Source organism: Bubalus kerabau, chromosome 17, assembly GCF_029407905.1.
Source record: "Bubalus kerabau isolate K-KA32 ecotype Philippines breed swamp buffalo chromosome 17, PCC_UOA_SB_1v2, whole genome shotgun sequence".
Classification (NCBI taxonomy): domain Eukaryota; kingdom Metazoa; phylum Chordata; class Mammalia; order Artiodactyla; family Bovidae; genus Bubalus; species Bubalus kerabau.
The window spans coordinates 65916138-65934708 of record NC_073640.1 but is presented as its reverse complement, the minus strand read 5'-3'; the positions used below and the strand labels follow the sequence as shown (position 1 = coordinate 65934708).

At 47.0% G+C, this 18571-nt stretch overlaps 1 protein-coding gene across 1 annotated transcript; it reads right to left on the bottom strand.

Moving 5' to 3' along the window:
* Positions 1-221: 221 nt before the first annotated feature.
* LOC129631384 (cationic amino acid transporter 3-like) lies at positions 222-6688 on the bottom strand. Its single transcript, XM_055552357.1, is given in 11 exon segments — positions 222-456; positions 613-721; positions 994-1160; positions 1355-1551; positions 1741-1843; positions 1945-2084; positions 2252-2474; positions 2641-2753; positions 3175-3352; positions 4679-4837; positions 6316-6688. Coding segments are annotated over 11 exon segments (1884 nt in total). The 3' UTR covers positions 222-334.
* Positions 6689-18571: the final 11883 nt, after the last annotated feature.

Below are 18571 nucleotides of genomic sequence, written 5' to 3'. Positions count from 1 at the left end.
AGAAGGAAATGGCAACCCACTCCAGTATTCTTGCCTGGAAGATCGCAGAGTCGGACAGGACTGATCGACTTCACTTTCACTTTTAGTTAATAGTTGTACTTTCTTTGTGAAAATTGATCTTGCTGTCCACTTATGAAGCATGTGCTTTTCTGTATACATATTATGTTTCGAAAAGTTTACTTAAAAATTATTCAACAGTAAAGTCATTCTATATGGTGGCACACGGCTGTCACTGCATTTCACCTTCAGACTCCATAGAGGCTCAAAGTCACCCTTGAACGGGAAGATACCTCCAGCATGTGAAGGGATTCCACACAGTATCAGTTTCTTATGGTTAACCTGATTCATCATTGGGCATGTTTTGGTCCAGCATTTGGGAGGTGGAGTCTGGTGGCTGTTGATCATTGTTCTCCTCCAAGCTGTGTCGGATCCCATATCCAAAGTATATGGCAAATCCTAGTAGGGAAATGAGATGATGAGAAAGAAAAGTAGGTGCTCTCCTCACTTAAAAATCCCATTAGCCCTCCTATTTCAGTGTCTGACACAGTTTCTGGGAGAGGTAGTAGGAAGACACTTGGGTTCAGTCACTCATTTTCCAAGGAAGGCACTTACCAATCGCCATCCAAATGCCAAATAGGACCCAGGTCCCAGTGTTCATCTGCATCAACAAGTAGATGTTCACAAAGATGCTCATCAGTGGGAGGACAGGCAGAGCAGGCACCTGTGGGCAGAGTCAGTTCATCCCTGGACACACCCCAGATGTCTGAGAAGGAGACTGCACCCCATATGTGTCAGAAGACTCCCATTTTACTCAGGCTGTGTGTTCAGTGCCTACTGAGATTGTGTATGTAAAGCACTGAGTGTGGATCAGGGAAGAGTCCTGTGGTTTTAGCAATTCCTGTCATTCCTGGTCCAGCGAAGGACGCTTAGACCGCAAAGGATGCAGACCTCCTTCACTCAAGGTGGACACTGTGGGCACATGAGGTCACCTACCTTGAAGTGAAGAGGAGTGGGGTCCTGGGGCTGCCTCCAGATGATGGCTGTGACCCCAGTGATGAGCAGCAGCAGCAGCACAGCCACTGTTGTGAGCATGGGGTCTCCAGAGAACACCTGGCTGGGCCACTGGGCCAGGACCAGGCTCAGGATTATCAGCAGGAGAACTGCAAGGGTCAAGGTAGAGAACAGGCTGGACCCAGAAGACAAAGATGTCAGGACCTTGCACCACACCCCTCCCCAGGCTGCCCACATCAGGAAGGGCCATCGTATCTCCAAGACACCTCAATTGCTCAAAACACGCTGCCTTCTCCATGCTGTCAATTGCGGAATACAGCCAAAGAGAAGTCCCACTGCTCACCAAGCAGGGAGGCACATCCATAGACAATCTGGCCAGATTTCACAGTGGAGGTGGTGCTGGTAGGGAACCACAGAGTCTTTAGTGTCCTTGAAGTTCCTGTTTCTGATACAGGTTCCGAAGGACTTGCTTCCCACTGTGAAATATCAATTTCATCATCTTTTTTCTCATTCTTGCTGAAATTCTGTTCTGGTTGATACCTGAATTAGAAATATCAAGGCAGTATTAATGGTAGCTCCTACTCATCCAACATTACCCAGACTAATCTGTCATTTCCTAACTTAATGATAGCAGGACATTTAGAAGATAGCAGGAAGGAAGAAGAGAATTATCTCTGCATCAATCCCCATGAGTCAAAGACCCCCAGGCAAGGTGTAGAGAAGCCTTACCTGAGGACAAGGACTGAAAAGGCCACCAGGGAGTAAGCAAGCAGGGTCCCAATTGACACAAGGTACACAAGATTGATCAGCTCCAAGAGTAGAGCCAGGACCGCTAAAATCAGGGCACAAACGAGGTGGGAGAAGAGAGTGAGACTGTGGGTACATACAAGTCAAGAAAATTGATCAAAGAAGGAGTGGATTTTGTTTATACACCTGCAAGCATTCCAGAAACCAAGATGGCCCAGATGGGGGTTCCTCTGTGGCCATGGAGTCGGGCAAGTCCCCGGAAAAGGAGCCCATCCTCTGCCATTACGTAGATAAACCGAGGCATGGTGAACATGGTACCCAGGAGGCTGGGACAGGAAATGGAAACATGTGAGGACGTGGAGAAGCAGGAGAGACCAGGGCTTCTGTTCCCTGTCTTCCTGGGGTCACATGTCTTTTCCTGTTGTCTCTCAACCCAAGGACTACGATCCCTGATAATCCCACAGTGGGTGGATTAAAAACCCATGACACTGACCTGGATGTAAGAGCACAGAGGGTGCCAACAGCCACGACATATCGGGCAGGGTTCCACCCAACATGGAGGAAAGCCTGCAGCAAGGGGCTCTGGGGTTGAATCTGGTAGTAGGGCACCATGAGGGTGAGTGCCGCTGAGACACCAAAATACGCCAAAAAGCTGATAAAGATAGTGATCATGATGCCCAGGGGGATGGAGCGACGAGGATCTTGGGCCTCTTTCCCTGCAAGATGGGTGGAGTACAGGGTCAGTAAACACACTGGAATGTAAGCACAAAATCCAATTTCCCCTTGCACCTCCAAACGCAGTCTAACCTTCTCCCAACCCCTGGGCCCAAGGGCAGCCTGACCTGCCCAGACTCTCAATAAGACACCCAGCGACCGTGTTACCTGTAGTAGCAATGACATCAAAGCCAACAAAGGCATAGACGCATGTTGCTGCTCCCTGGAGAATCCCTTCAAAGCCAAAAGGCAGAAACCCTCCAGAGCCCAGAGGGCCCAAGCTGTGTTGAGAGAAGGAGCAAGAAAGAACGTGGGTGAGGTGTGTTCACCCATCTCCACCGGACTCCTCAGTTAACCTCACAAGCCCTGGGCCCCAGGATTCGTATCATCTAGATCCATCAGCCCCGAAGTCGTTGAAAGAAAAGTGAAAGTGAAGTCGCTCTGTCGTGTCCAACTCTTAGCGACTCCATGGGCTGTAGCCTACCAGGCTCCTCCGTCCATGGGATTTTCCAGGCAAGAGTACTGGAGTGGGTTGTCATTGCCTTCTCCAGGAGATCTTCCCAACCCAGGGATTGAACCTGGATATCCTGCTTGTAGGCAGACGCTTTACCATCTGAGCCACCAGGGAAGTACCTCCTCAGCTTATTCCCAGCTCTGCATCAAGCACACAGGCATTACTGTGACCAAGAGCACAGTGCTGACCTGTAGGTGTCACTGGATCCAGATGAGGCTAATCTGTAGTCCTGTTCCGTGAGCTTCCAGTTGTTCGGGTCTCCCTTAATGAAGCCTTAGAGCATGGTGAAGCTGAGAACCAAAAGGTTCAAGCCAGTGAACACTTTGTTAACCAGGGTCGACTCACGAGCTCCCAGAAACAGTAATCCTGTAGGGGAACATGGAAGAAGAGACATCCAAAATAACTAAATCCACAGAGACAGAGAACAGACGAGTGGTTGTCAGAGGCTGGTGTTTGCGGGTGAGTGGAAGGTGGACAGTGATCGCTCAGTGTGTACAGGTGTCCCTTTTCTTGCAATGAAAAAATTTGGAACTAGAAGCAGGTAATGGTCGTACAACAATGTGAAGGTACTGAAAGTGAAAGTCACTCGGTCGTGTCTGACTCTTTGTGACCTCATGGACTTAGTCCATGGAATTCTCCAGGATAGAATACTGGAGTAGGTAGCCTTTTCCTTCTCCAGGGGATTTTCCCATCCCAGGGATCAAACCTAGGTCTCCCACATTGCAGGCAGATTCTTTACCAGCTGAGCCACAAGGGAAGCCCAAGAATACTGGAGCGGGTAGCCTATCCCTTCTCCAGGAAGTAAACTGGGGTCTTGAAAGTACTCAGTGCCACTGAATTGTCCACTTTGAAGATGGTTAATTTCTTACTGTGGCAACCATCCCACAATAAACCAATCGATCAAATCACACTTTGCACATCTTAAAATTATATAATATTGCAATCTCAATTATATCCCAATAAATCTGGGGTGATATAGTAAAAAGAAAAAAAAAAGGTTAATTTTGTGTGAATTTCCTCTCAAACATCTTCAGTCAGTACACGGAAGAAACTTATAAGTCTAAGTAAATGATTATCAGGTGGGGGTGATTTTTATCTCTCAAGAGACTCTTGGTAAAGTCTGGAGACATTCTGATTGCTGTAATTCAGGAGGTGGGCTTCACTATTTTCTAGTGAGTAAAAACCAGGGTGGTGGTGGTTTAGTCACAAATCGTGTCCAACTCTTTTGACCCTGTGGACTGTAGCCCACCAGGCTCCTCTATCCATGGGATTCTCCAGGCAAGAATACTGGAGGGGGTTGCCATTTCCTTCTCCAGGGGATCTTCCTCACCCTGGGATCGAACCTGGGTCTCCTGCACTACAGGCAGATTCTTTATTGACTGAGCTACTGACTGTTTTACCTCTGGAAAAACCAGGGGTGCTACTCAATATTTTACAATGATTGAAAACAAAACCTACAACGAATAGGGCAGTACTCCACACACACACCAAAGAATGATTTTACACAGAATGTCAATAGTGCCAAGGGTGGAAAACCATGGTCTATGTCTGTCTTGCCTTCCTGTCTCTCTTGTCCCAGACACTTCATTCCAGGCTTAATCCACCCACCATCCTGGAGCCCCTAGCCTTCTGCACCCCAGCTCCCCTCTTCATACTCTACTCTGCCCATTCCATTACTGAACCCTCTCTCACCTGTAAGAAGCAACACCAGGCCCAGTGCAAAAAAGTCTGCATATGTGGCCAGGAAGTAAGGCACGTTCAGAGAGAAAGTTCCCTGGAACGCCTGAGAGATGTGGTTCCCAATCAGGCTGTCAAAGGCGGCGCTCCAGGCCCTGGACACACAGGCGGTGCCTGCAGCAGCAGAGGAAGAAATGTTCATCGACAGACATGAACTGAACTCCTGCCATGCCATGGGAAGCATGGGGGAAAGAAGCCAACAAATCACTTAAGCTCAAAAAGTTTCTATGTATAGAGTGAAGAGAGTAGACCCAGATGACTCACAAAATAGCTCAACTATTTAATATATTGCTGTGTGCTGTGTTTAGTCGCTCAGTCGTGTCCCACTCTTTGCCACCCCTTGGACTGTAGCCAACCAGGCTCATCTGTCCATTTAATACATTAGCAGGAGATTAACGTGAGGCCAGAAAAAATATAACTGGAAGGTGGGATCAAGAAGGTTGGAAGAATGTAGGGCAAAAATCACTACAATATTGTAAATAATTAGCCTCCAATTAAAATTAATTAATTAAAAAAATGAAGGTTGGAAGATGAGGGTGAAGGTTTATTTACTTTTCTTTATTTTTTAAAGATTTTGTTTATCGATTCATTCATTCTTGGCCACACTGGGTCTTCACTGCCACACGTGGGCTTTTCTCTAGATGCAGAGAGTGGGGGCTGCTCCCTAGTTGGAGGGCATGGGCTTCTCACTGTCATGGCTTCTCTTCTTGTGAAGCATGGGCTCTAGGGCGTGTGGGCTCAGTAGTTGTGGCACACAAGCTTAGTGACCCCATGGCATGCGGAATCTTCTCGCATCAGGGATTGAACCCATGTCACCTGCATTGGCAGGCAGATTCTTAATCACTGGACCACGAGGAAAGTCTCTCTGTTTTTTAAAAAATTATTTATTTAGCTATACCAGGTCTTAGTTGCTGCATGCAAACTCTGTGGCATGTGGAATATAGTTCCCTGACCAGAGATCGAACCTGGGCCCTCTGCTTTGTGAGCTCGGAGCCTTAGCCATTGGACCACCAGGGAAGTACCGAGGGTAAAATTTTGAATTGAGTTGCAGGATTTCTCTGGTGGTGCAGTGGTTAAGATTCTGCCTGCTAATGCAGGGGACATGCAGGGTTTGATCCCTGGTCCAGAAAGATTCCGCATGTCCCAGGGCAACTAAGCCCATGTGCTACAACAAGAGGAGCCACGGCGATGAGCAGCCCTCACACCAAAACTAGAAGAGCAGTCTGTGCCAGCAACAAAGACTCAGCGCAACCCAATAAATAAAAAAATTAAAAAAAAAATTGGGTGGTAGAGGAACTCACTCAAAGGCAGCAGCTGAGCAGAGACTTCAAAGAGGTGAAGGGATGAGCCTGTGGGCCACACCCCCTTCTTACCCACTCCCTACAGTTCCCTTTCCTTTACAGTTCCTGGTCCATCATTTAAAGGAAGCAGGGTTGATCTAAGTAGAAAGAACTTGTGGGGTTTTCCTGCCACAATAACCCACTTCAGCCCACAAGGTTGACAACAAAGTTTTCCCAAATTAATAAAACTCCAGTACCTCCTCTGAGTTTCTGATCTGAAGCCCCACACCTCCCCCCACCCCATCATCTCACCCATGACATAGGACAGGATGAGGTTCCAGCCAGTGATGAAGGCGCACAGCTGACCCATGGTGACGTAGCTGTAGAGATACGCAGAACCGGAGCATGGTACCCGGGCAGCCAACTCTGCATAGCAGAGCCCGGACAAAAGAGTAGACAGACCGGCCAGCAAGTAGCAGATGATGATCGCTGGTCCAGCCTCATACACAGAAACTTCTCCAACCAAGATGTACATGCCATTCCCTAGGGTGCCGCCCAAACCCAAGGCAATCAGATCGAGGGTGTTCAGACGACGAGCCGTGCGCTTCTCAGATCCCTCCCTGGGCCCCAGCCGCTGTCTGCGGACCAGCTTCTGACCAAATTGGTGAACATACTGACGCAGCATCCTAGGCACAGTTGAAGAGGCTCAGATCTGCTGAGAAAACAACACAACAAGCCGTCAAGAATGTCCACCCGCCCTGGGTCCTGGGAGTCCAATTCCACAGAGCGTAGGAGTGATGGGAGCAGGTGGGGAAGGACACACTGGGCAAGTTCTCCAGCTCTGAGATTTGGTATCTGAGGCATGAAACCTTGAATACGCTTCAGCGTTACTGGAAGGGTGGCTGAAGAGAAGTGAGGAGAAAGAGAATGCGTCACTCTAAAATGTGCCACTTTGGCTTATGGACTGTTTTCAGCTGAAGGCAATTAAGATGTTGCAGCCTGAAGGAAAGCCTTTGCCTCTCTCTTCATGGCTCAAAATAATTTAGATTACAGTGCCTATGCCAGGAAGAGAGCTATTACCAGAGAGAACTTTTGGTCTTTGAAAGACTTGTCTGTGGAGAGGGGCAAACGTTTGTTAACCAATCATTTGCTCTTCCCATTTTCTGAAACCAAGCGGGGTTGATCTCAGAGAGAGCCAGCGAGCAAGGGACAGCCTCAAGCGGTGGCTTGAAAGAAGGTCTTAGTTCTCTGCTCAGGAACTGGACCTGGGAGGCCTGGATGAAAACCAGGAATCCCAGCCTCTCATCTACCAGGGGCTAGAGGCTAGAGACAAGGTTCCCCTGGCTCTTGTCCCCACTGAAAAATGCATTTCTCAAGGAGGAAAAAACTGTAAAAAACAACAACAACAAAAAAAACACATGTATGAAGTGTATTAGAGACACAGCACAAGCGGGAGAGCACACAGAGGAGCCGCCTGTTCAGTTAAGACAGAAGCGAAGCAGAGTCACACACCTGGAGAGAAAGAGTGTGGGCATCTCCCCTCATGAGAAGGAGCCCTGTAAAGAGGTGGGAAAACCCTTCATACTGGGCAGTTCCTCCACGTCTTTGCTCACCTTTGGCCAATTATCTGGTTTCTTTTTTCACACCTGACCTGCCCTACAATCCTCCCCAACACATATGTACAGCTCTCTTCCAAGAGGGATTCCAGCCCAGAGGCCTGAGGGGGCCTTGGCATCACCTATTATGGGATGGCACTCCCTCCTTTTGGGGCCCGCAGAAGCCTTCCTGTGTACGTGGAACATCTCCCTCGCCCTAAGGATGGGAAATATGTGACCTCTTGATCCTTTACTCAGACAAGGTTTTGTCATTGTTGTGTAGTTGCTAAGTCATAACCGACTGTTTTGCGACCCCATGGACTGTAGCCTGCCAGGCTCCTCTGTCCATGGGACTTCCCAGGCAAGAATACTGGAGCAGGTTGCCATTTACTTTGAGGGATCTTCCATAACCAGGGATTGAACCTGCATCTCCTGCGTTGGCAGGCAGCTTCTTTACCACTGAGCCACCAGGCAAGCCCCAGACGTAATTGTTTTCTCTGTATCAGGAAAGGAGGACAGACAGCTCTCGCAAAGTCAGACAAGTTAATATGTAGTCAACCCAGATTTGAATCAGCACATCTAGTTGATCTTAGGTCCATTGACCTATAACCACATAGGTTCATCCATAGCAAAAGTGAAAGAGTTAGTTGTTCAGTCATGTCCAATTCTGTGATCCCATGGACTGTGGCCTGCCAGGCTCCTCTGTCCACGGGATTCTCCAGGTAAGAAGACTGGACTGGGTGGCCATTCCCTTCTCCAGGGGATTTTCCTAACCCAGGGATTAAACCCAGGTCTCTGGCATTGCGGGCGGATTCTTTACCATATGAGGCACCAGGGAACAGTGACCCTGGTGTAATCCTTCAGAAGCAATCTCTGACTAAAATTTCCAAATAAGACCAAGAAAGCCATGTCAAAGGCCCCTCATCAGATTTTGCCTAGGTGGATTTCTGTCCCACAGAGGTCTGCCAAAAACTTGAGTTTCCTGCATGTGTCTTTTTAACCCAATGAGACTGTTCAGAGCCCAAAGATTCTCATTTTCTGGAGGGACCAGGCAGACAGAAAACAAAAATGTTTTAATTTTATCTGCAGATGTCAGTTACCAAATTGTTGTAAATCATCAGCAGCTTGAGAATAGCTTTTTAATACCTGAAAACCAGATTAGAAGCCAATAATATGTCAGAAAAAAACTCATAAACATTATAATCATACTTAGCAGTTTGGAGCTTCCCAAGTGGTGCTAGTAGTCAAGAATCTACCTGCCAATGCAGGTAGATATAAGAGACACAGGTTTGATCCCTGGGTCAGGAAGATCCCCTGGAGGAGGGCATGGCAACCCACTCCAGTATTCTTGCCTGGAGAATCCCACGAACAGAGGATCCTGGTGGGCTGCATGCAGTCCATGGTGTTGCAAGGAGTCAGACAGGACTGAAGCGACTCAGCATACCACACACGTGTCTTTAGTGATCATTTAATCTCCCGTAATTAATGTTTGTTCTTTTTGAGTCCAATTTTTTTCCATTATCTCTGTTGATCTTGCCTAATGATTGAGGATTAGTGAGTGATAGTTTCAAGATAGTTTCAAGAAGTTTAAGGGAAGGTTTGTATGATCTGTATGGTGAAGGGGGTACTTTGATCACTAGAGACTGTGGAAGGTATACCCCACATGGAACATATGTTTTAACCATTTTCTTTCCATCATGAGGCAACAAAGCCAGGTAGTCAGGAAAGGCTTTAACCCATGAAATAACAATGAGGTTTGCCAAGGAGCTGGGAAAAGCTAAATGGTCATCTTGGATTTCCCATCAATGTGACTTTAATTCACAGCTATTGTTCACCCACTTTAACTTCCTAACTTAAGAGTAGACCATTGCCATGGCACAAAGACATCAGGATGGGCAAAAGTCTTAAAACAAGGCGTTGAGTTTTATAGAAGCAGAATGAACTGTAACCACATGTCCCGTAATCTTCAGAGATCATCGTGAAATAATGCTTATTCACTCAACCAAAGTAACAGAAAGATTTCCAAAGTAAATATAAATGAGTGAAAGGCAAGGAAGTTCACATGGTCTGCTGTCAAAAGCAGTGTTCCAAGAAAACCGTGTTCTCTTCACACAGAGAGAAAACCAGACTTCTGTCTGGCACTGGCTCACTGTTACTAACAAAATTTATTTACTTAATTCATTTTAATTTAATCTTAGAAAGTCCACTCTACAAATCTGGAAGAGGGAGCACTTTTGCAAAGCCATCAGAGTGTAAATACACATGTATATCCAGACAGCAATCTCATAATTTCATTTTCTATACTTAGTCATGAAGCAGGCATTACAATATAAAACTCACTGGTTTATAAATAACAGATGGGATGAGTAAAATTTTAAAAGGCTTTGTCCTCATTTTTTTCCTCCGTTCTCAGGAATTAGAGATTATTAAGTGCTATAAGTGTTCCTGGGAGCCCTGGTGTCAAGGTACAGGGAGAGAAAACCACATTCTCTTAGTAGGACTTGTTCTCTCAGGGTCAGAATTCTGAAAGAAAAAAGTATTTTAAAAGCTGGCTTTCTCTAACTGTACATGCAAAAAAAAAAAAAAAAAGGGTGTTTCCCCCCCCAATTTGATTTTTATCTTAATTTTCTCTGAAGTGCAGAGAATATTGTGGCCACACCATGTCATAATGAAATATCATCTTTCTTTTCTGTAGTCATAGTTTCGTAGCTAAAATTTAGACCAGTGCTCAAATTGGCCCTAATAATAGAAGCAGATAAATGGATGATAAAATGTTGCCCCAGCAGGGATTGCCCCTCTGGAGAGGTGGGATCTTAGTTTGATCAGAAGAATCTGAAGAAGTAGAGGAAATTGCAGGAGTTGGGGAAGCTTGTTACACTACCCTGAGAGTTGGGAGAAGTTGACGGGGATCGTTTAGAAGTTCAGGAGAGTTGATCTCCGTTTATTTTCCAATCCTGTGGTGATAAAGATCTAATTGTAAGATAGTATTACAATCTAGAGACCCCAATCTCTAGGTCACTTTCCATCAGATCAGATCAGATCAGATCAGTCGCTCAGTCGTGTCCAACTCTTTGCAACCCCATGAATCGCAGCACGCCAGGCCTCCCTGTCCATCACCAACTCCCGGAGTTCACTCAGACTCACGTCCATCGAGTCGGTGATGCCATCCAGCCATCTCATCCTCTGTCATCCCCTTATCCTCCTGCCCCCAGTCCCTCCCAGCATCAGAGTCCTTTCCAATGAGTCAACTCTTCTCATGAGGTGCCCAAAGTACTGGAGTTTCAGCTTTAGCATCATTCCTTCCAAAGAAATCCCAGGGCTGATCTCCTTCAGAATGGACTGACTGGATCTCCTTGCAGTCCAAGGGACTCTCAAGAGTCTTCTCCAACACCACAGTTCAAAAGCATCAATTCTTCGGCACTCAGCCTTCTTCACAGTCCAACTCTCACATCCATACATGACCACTGGAAAAACCATAGCTTTGACTAGATGGACCTTTGTTCGCCAAGTAATGTCTCTGCTTTTGAATATGCTATCTAGGTTGGTTGGTCATAACTTTCCTTCCAAGGAGTAAGCGTCTTTTAATTTCATGGCTGCAGTCACCATCTGCAGTGATTTTGGAGCCCCCAAAAGTAAAGTCTGACACTGTTTCCACTGTTTCCCCATCTATTTCCCATGAAGTGATGGGAACGAATGCCATGATCTTCGTTTTCTGAATGTTGAGCTTTAAGACAACTTTTTCACTCTCCACTTTCACTTTCATCAAGAAGCTTTTTAGTTCCTCTTCACTTTTCTGCCATAAAGGTGGTGTCATCTGCATATCTGAGGTTATTGATATTTCTCCAGGCAATCTTGATTCCAGCTTGTGTTTCTTCCAGTCCAGTGTTTCTCATGATGTACTCTGCATATAAGTTAAATAGACAGGGTGACAATATACAGCCTTGACGTACTCCTTTTCCTATTTGGAACCAGTCTGTTGTTCCATGTCCAGTTCTAACTACTGCTTCCTGACCTGCATACAAATTTCTCAAGAGGCAGATCAGGTGGTCTGATATTCCCATCTCTTTCAGAATCTTCCACAGTTTATTGTGACCCACACAGTCAAAGGCTTTGGCATAGTCAATAAAGCAGAAATAGATGTTTTTCTGGAACTCTCTTGCTTTTTCCGTGATCCAGTGGATGTTGGCAATTTGATCTCTGGTTCCTCTGCCTTTTCTAAAACCAGCTTGAACATCAGGAAGTTCACGGTTCACATATTGCTGAAGCCTGGCTTGGAGAATTTTGAGCATTACTTTACTAGCGTGTGAGATGAGTGCAATTGTGCGGTAGTTTGAGCATTCTTTGGCATTGCCTTCCTTTGGGATTGGAATGAAAACTGACCTTTTCCAGTCCTGTGGCCACTGCTGAGTTTTCCAAATTTGTTGGCATATTGAGTGCAGCACTTTCACAGCATCATCTTTCAGGATTTGGAATAGCTCAACTGGAATTCTATCACCTCCACTAGCTTTGTTCGTAGTGATGCTTTCTAAGGCCCACTTGACTTTACATTCCAGGATGTCTGGCTCTAGGCCAGTGATCACACCATCGTGATTATCTGGGTCGTGAAGATCTTTTTTGTACAGTTCTTCTGTATATTCTTGCCATCTCTTTTTAATATCTTCTGCTTCTGTTAGGTCCATACCATTTCTGTCCTTTATCGAGCCCATCTTTGCATGAAATGTTCCTTTGGTATCTCTGATTTTCTTGAAGAGATCTCTAGTCTTTCCCTTTGCGGTAGCAGAGCACTCAGAGAGAAACATTAGAAGACGGTGGCACCCAGGGGCTAAAGTGTGGGTGTAGCAGGGAGTGATTTGTTGGAGGTGCTGAGCTACAGCTCCCAGCGTGCTGCTTGCAAAGTCAATGAGGAAACACTTCTTGGATGGAAGACCTCCTGGGGGTTGTAGCTCAGGGAGAAAGAGGGAGAGAGGAGGGAGAAAGAGGGAGAGAGGAGAGAGAAAGATATAGCGAGGGCTCCTTCATTGAGTGGACCCAGATTCAGCCCTGTGGATCCAGGAAAGAGACCAAGGCAGAGAATGAGAGCAAGCAAGTTCTCACGGGAGAGACTGAAAGTCAGTCTTTTCTGTTGTCTTCCTCTATTTCTTTGCATTCATTGCTGAAGAAGGCTTTCTTATCTCTTCTTGCTATTCTTTGGAACTCTGCATTCAGATGTTTATATCTTTCCTTTTCTCCTTTGCTTTTCATTTCTCTTCTTTTCACAGCTATTTGTAAAGCCCTTTCCATCCCCCAACCTAAATAAAGTTCAGGTCACGTTACAGCAAAATCTAAGTTTTCCCTTTCTCGATCCATCTGGCTTAGAAAGAGGATCCTCCCATGCTGAACAACCTGCAATCAAGAACAGCACTCCTAGAAATGAAGCCCAGCCTCCCAGAAACATTACTCGGGGCCCCTGAGGGAGACCCAGAGTGTCCTTTGAATTTCCTTCGAATCCTGGGCTTCATGGAATTTTGAGCATCCTCCACCAGACATCTCTGGTCAACCCCGTCCTTGTGCCAGGGGTCCAGGGGCGTGTGGATATTTGAACTAGTACCAGTCCATCACCAGGGCTCTCTTTGAGTGACATCTGTTGCTGCTTTGCGGTATGGTTCAAAATAGCCAGCCCAGTAGTCTGTCCATGGCAGCATGTGGACTGCAGAGCCTGGCGTTGGTGGGGCAGGGGTGGACTGCTGGAGTCATTGGAGTTGACTGCAATGCAAAATGCCATGGGGGTCAGGACCTGAGGCTGAGAGGTGGGAGTATTCCCTAGGGGATTTCTGACATGGAAAAAGGTGGGACATTAAACAGCAGAAGTACCCTAGGTCTATTGCCTTGTTTGTTTGGCATCTAAGATAAACATGAAGGAGCTATAAGGCTTAGGTGCGGGGGGGAGGAGGGGGTGGCAGACCAACCACCTTACTTCATGAATAATGCAGGAAAGGAAATCATGGGGGAAAAAAAAGAGGAATGTGGTGTTTGCGGTAGCAGAGCACTCAGAGAGAAACATTAGAAGACGGTGGCACCCAGGGGCTAAAGTGTGGGTGTAGCAGGGAGTGATTTGTTGGAGGTGCTGAGCTACAGCTCCCAGCGTGCTGCTTGCAAAGTCAATGAGGAAACACTTCTTGGATGGAAGACCTCCTGGGGGTTGTAGCTCAGGGAGAAAGAGGGAGAGAGGAGGGAGAAAGAGGGAGAGAGGAGAGAGAAAGATATAGCGAGGGCTCCTTCATTGAGTGGACCCAGATTCAGCCCTGTGGATCCAGGAAAGAGACCAAGGCAGAGAATGAGAGCAAGCAAGTTCTCACGGGAGAGACTGAAAGTCAGAAGTCTCCTGCCAGCAGTTCAGGGAGAACAGCAGTTTACCTTGAAATCCCGGGTTTCAGCTTCGGTGATCTCAGAGAGTCAGCCGTGAGTGGTGGCTTAGTTCTCGGCCTGGGAACTGGACCTGCAGTTGACCTTGAAATCCCATTCTTGGAGACAGATGGCCATGAGGGGTGGCCTGAAGCAAGGTGTCTTAGTTTTCTACCCAGGGATCGGACATGAGTGGCCTGGAGGAAAACCAGGAGTCTAGCTGCTCATCCACCAGGGGCTAGAGGCTAGAGACAAGGTTTTCCTGGCTCTTGCCCCCACTGAAAAATGCAGTTCTCAAGAAGGCAAAAATTGTAAACAAAACAAAACAACAGGTACAAAGTGCACTATCAGAGATACAGCACAGCAAATGAGAGCGCACACAGAGAAACTGTTCAGTTAAGACAGAAGCGAGGCAGAGACACACACCTGGAGAGAGAGAGTGTGGGCGTCCTCCCAGGAGGAGGAGCCCCATAAAAGGCAGTAAAACCAATCGTAAGGACAGTTCTTCCAGGCTTGTTTACCTTTCGCCAATTATCTCGTTTCTTTTTCCACACCTGACCTGCCCTAAGGATCCTCACCAACATGCATATGAAACTTTTTTCCAAGATGGATTCTAGTCCAGAGCCCTGTGAGGGGGTCCTTGGCATCACCTATTATGGGATGGCATCCCCTTATTTTTGACCTCCAAGGAGGCTTTCTGGACATGTGCAGCGTCTCCCCAGTTCCAAGGGTGAGAAATATGTGACCTCTTGATCTTTTAATCAAATAGAGTTTAGCCCTGCTGTGATTGTTACCTTAAGTGTCCACAGGAACAAAGTCCAGCTACTTATGATGTTCTTGTCATTTCCATCTCGAAGTGCCAACAGGAGGCTGGCTGTAAATATCTAGCCTAGAGCCCACCTGTCTCCTTCCTCAGGAAATGTAAACAGGAGTCTAATTCTAAATGTTCAGCCTAGAGCTTACCTAGATCCTACCTCAGGACCACATGGGGCTCCTGGGCACAGAGGCATATTTCTGTCCCTGTGTTTCTTGTAGGCATGACTCCAGCCTCCATGACCTTCTCTGAGTTCCAAAGTGCAGCTTCAAGCAGTTGCTAATCATGGAAGAAATGATTGGCAACTGCTTGAATGGGTGTTCCCATTCCATGGATGGGAATGAATACCAGAGAAACCTGTATGCAGGTAAAGAAGCAACAGTTAGAACCGGACATGGAACAACGGACTGGTTCCAAATTGGGAAAGAAGTACATCAAGGCTGTGTATTGTCACCCTGCTTATTTAACTTATATGCAGAGTACATCATGTGAAATGCCAGGCTGGATGAAGCACAGCTAGAATCAAGATCGCTGGGAGAAATACCAATAATCTCATATTTGCAGATGACACCACCCTAATAGCAGAAAGTGGAGAAAAACTAAAGAGCTTCTTGATGAAGGTGAAAAAGGAGAGTGAAAAAGTTGGGTTAAAACTTAACATTCAAAAAATGAAGATCATGATATTCAGTCCCATCACTTCGTGGCAAATAGATGGGGGAAACAATGGAAACAGTGATAGACTTTATTTTCTTGGGCTCCAAAATCACTGCAGATGGTGACTTCAGCCATGAAATTAAAAGCTCTTTGGAAGAAAAGCTATGACCAACTTAGACAGCATATCAAAAAGCAGAGACATTACTTTGCCAACAAAGGTTAGTATAGTCAAAGCTATGGTTTGTCCAGTAGTCATGTATGGATGTGAAAGTTGGACCATAAAGAGGACTGAGCGACGAAGGATTGATGCCTTTGAAAAGTGGTGTTGGAGAAGACTCTTGAGAGTACCTTGAACTGCAAGGAGATCCAACAAGTCCCTCCTAAAGGACATCAGTCCTGAAGATTCATTGGAAGGACTGATGCTGAAGCTGAAGCTCCAATACTCTGGCCACCTGATGTGAAGAACTGACTCATTGGAAAAGACCTGGATGCTAGGAAAGATTGAAGGCAAGAGGAGAAGGGGACGACAGAGGATGAGATGGTTGGATGATATCACCAACTCGATGGACATAAGTTTGAGCAAGCTCCGGGAGTTGGTGAAGGACAGAGAAGCCTGGCGTGCTATAGTCCATGGGGTCACAAAGTGTCCAACATGAGTGAGCGACTGAATAACAACAATCATGGAAGCAGCAGCTGAGAAACCATTTAAGGCAAGATTAAAGGGACCAGACAGTCATAAGATTAGGGGCCGACCACATGAGACCCTGCACACACCCTAATCTTGTCAGCAGCCTCTTCCTGGAACCTTTGCCATAAAACTCACTGAACTCGCCTGGGTAGGGACTTAGTTTCAATGGCAGGAGCAAGCTCTGTCTTCCTGGACTGGCAAAGCAATAAAGCTGTTCTTTTCTCCTCCACACAAAACTCTGCCTCTGAGGTAGACTCCACACTGGTGTTCAGAGAGGCTGAGCTTTCAGCATCACTTCCTGTTAATGCAGGTGTAACACCCAGATAGAAGGAGTTGAAGGGGTGACAACGTGATAATAGACAAGGGAGACCTCATTTCTTTTCAGGAGAAGAAGGCTGAAACTCAGTCTGGACCTAGTGCTTTGCAGAGACTTGTAGCCAGGTAGCTGACTGTCTAGTTTTATCTAAGTAGGTTTTAACTTTTAATATGGTATTAACACATAGATACCACATTTCCTGGTGGCTCAGATGGTATTAAAAAAAAAAAAATCTGCCTGCAAGGCAGGAGACCTGGGTTCGATCCCTGGGTTGAGAAGATGGGTCAGCGATCCCCTGGAGAAGGGAATGGTGACCCACTCCAGTATTCTTGCCTGGAGAACTCCATGGACAGAGGAGACTGGTGGGCTACAGTCCATGGGGCTGCAAAGAGTCAGACAAGACTGAGTGACTAACACTTTCACTTTTAACACAGACAACGGGTGCTATTGGTTACCACACATGTCTCTTCTTTTTGTTGATGTGTGATCCAAAGCAATTTCATTGTCTAAAAATGTTCTGGTGACAAGAGAAGACCTTTAAAAAGTAAGTTTGCAGTTGCCAGCTTCCAGCAGATATTGTTTAGGTCTGATCCAGCTCAGAAAACTCAAATTTTCAGCAACACAAGGACTTGTCTGGAATCACATTGTCTGAACTACAGCTACTCCATTTTGACTTTTAATTGTAGTTTTCTCCTTAATGGCCACAGCAGATGTCACCATTAGTGATGTCGGTGTTTTACTAGGTATGAGAAGAGGCAAGAATTGGGGCTCATAAAAACCTTCTCCTGAAAGTACACCTGCTCCACTCTTCATACTCCCTCTTGTGGGAGAATTCTTCATCTTTTCTGTCTTCTCTGGTCTTAAACTTTGGCCACTGTATGCAAAGAGCCAATTCATGGGAAAAGACGGGGGACAAAAGAAGGGAACGGCAGAGAATAAGGTGATTGGATGGCATCACTGACTCAATCAATGGATGTGAATTTGAACAAACTCCAGGTGATAGTGAAGGACAAGGAAGCCTGGCAGACTGCAGTCCATGGAGTTGCCAAAGGTTGAACACGAGTTAGAAAAACAATACACAACTGCTCTGACAACTCAGCAGGCTGCCTCCTGGAAACCTGTCTCTGGATTCCCAGAAGGTGGCGCTAGGGCTCCAGTTTGTGGGCGCCCTCGCCCAGAGCGGGGGGGTCGGGGGGGTGGGGGTGGGGGTGTGTGTGTGGTGGTGGTGGTGGGGGGGGCGGTTTTCTGAGCCCGCTTCTTGTCTATAGAATTGTTTTGGACGCTGCAGGGGGAGGGCCCCACAGGGAACCCCCGGAGAGCAGGGGCAGGTGTGGGTCCAGGACCTGGGGCACTGAGGGCAGGTTGAAGCTAGTGGTAAGGAACCCGCCTGCCAACGCAGGAGACATAAAAGACACAGGTTGGATCCCTGGGTTGGGAAGATCCATGGAGGAGGGCATGGCAACCCACTTCAGTAGAGGAGCCTGGTGGGCTACAGTCCGTGGGGTCGCAAAGAGTCGGACGACTGAGGTGACTTAGCGCGCAGCACGTACCCGCAGTAGGGAGATTCCTGGGTGTGGTTTGCCCATAGGCTCCTGTGTTGAGGGCAGTCACTCTTTGAAATGTTTATCTTTCAAAGGTAAGAAGTTTACCGTACCTCTTTACCAAAACCCTTCCTCTCCCTCGTCATGGGGGTCCCCCCTCAGGTCTCCGGTGCTGCTGTAGAGAAACAGGTGTCCCCAGGGATGTCTGCAGAACTAGGGCAGCTTTTTCTGTGGTGGGAGATCAACCCCGTGGGATGTTTCCTTGTGAGGGGGAGGGAAAAGCGTCTGCTACGCCTTGATCAGACTTCCTTTTTTTTCTCGCCAGAATCCTACTCCCCACCTCCCCGCAAGTGAAGGCCCCATGCATAGTCTCTTCAGTCCCGTCCGACTCTTTGCAACCCCATGGACTGTAGCCCACCAGGCTCCTCTGTCCATGGGGATTCTCCAGGCAAGAATCCTGGAGTGGGTTGCCATGTCCTCCTCCAGGGGATCTTCCCAACCCAGGGATCGAACCCGTGACTCCTGTGTCTCCTGCATTAACTAGCGGGTTCTCTACCGCTGAGCCAGGGGGTGAAGCCC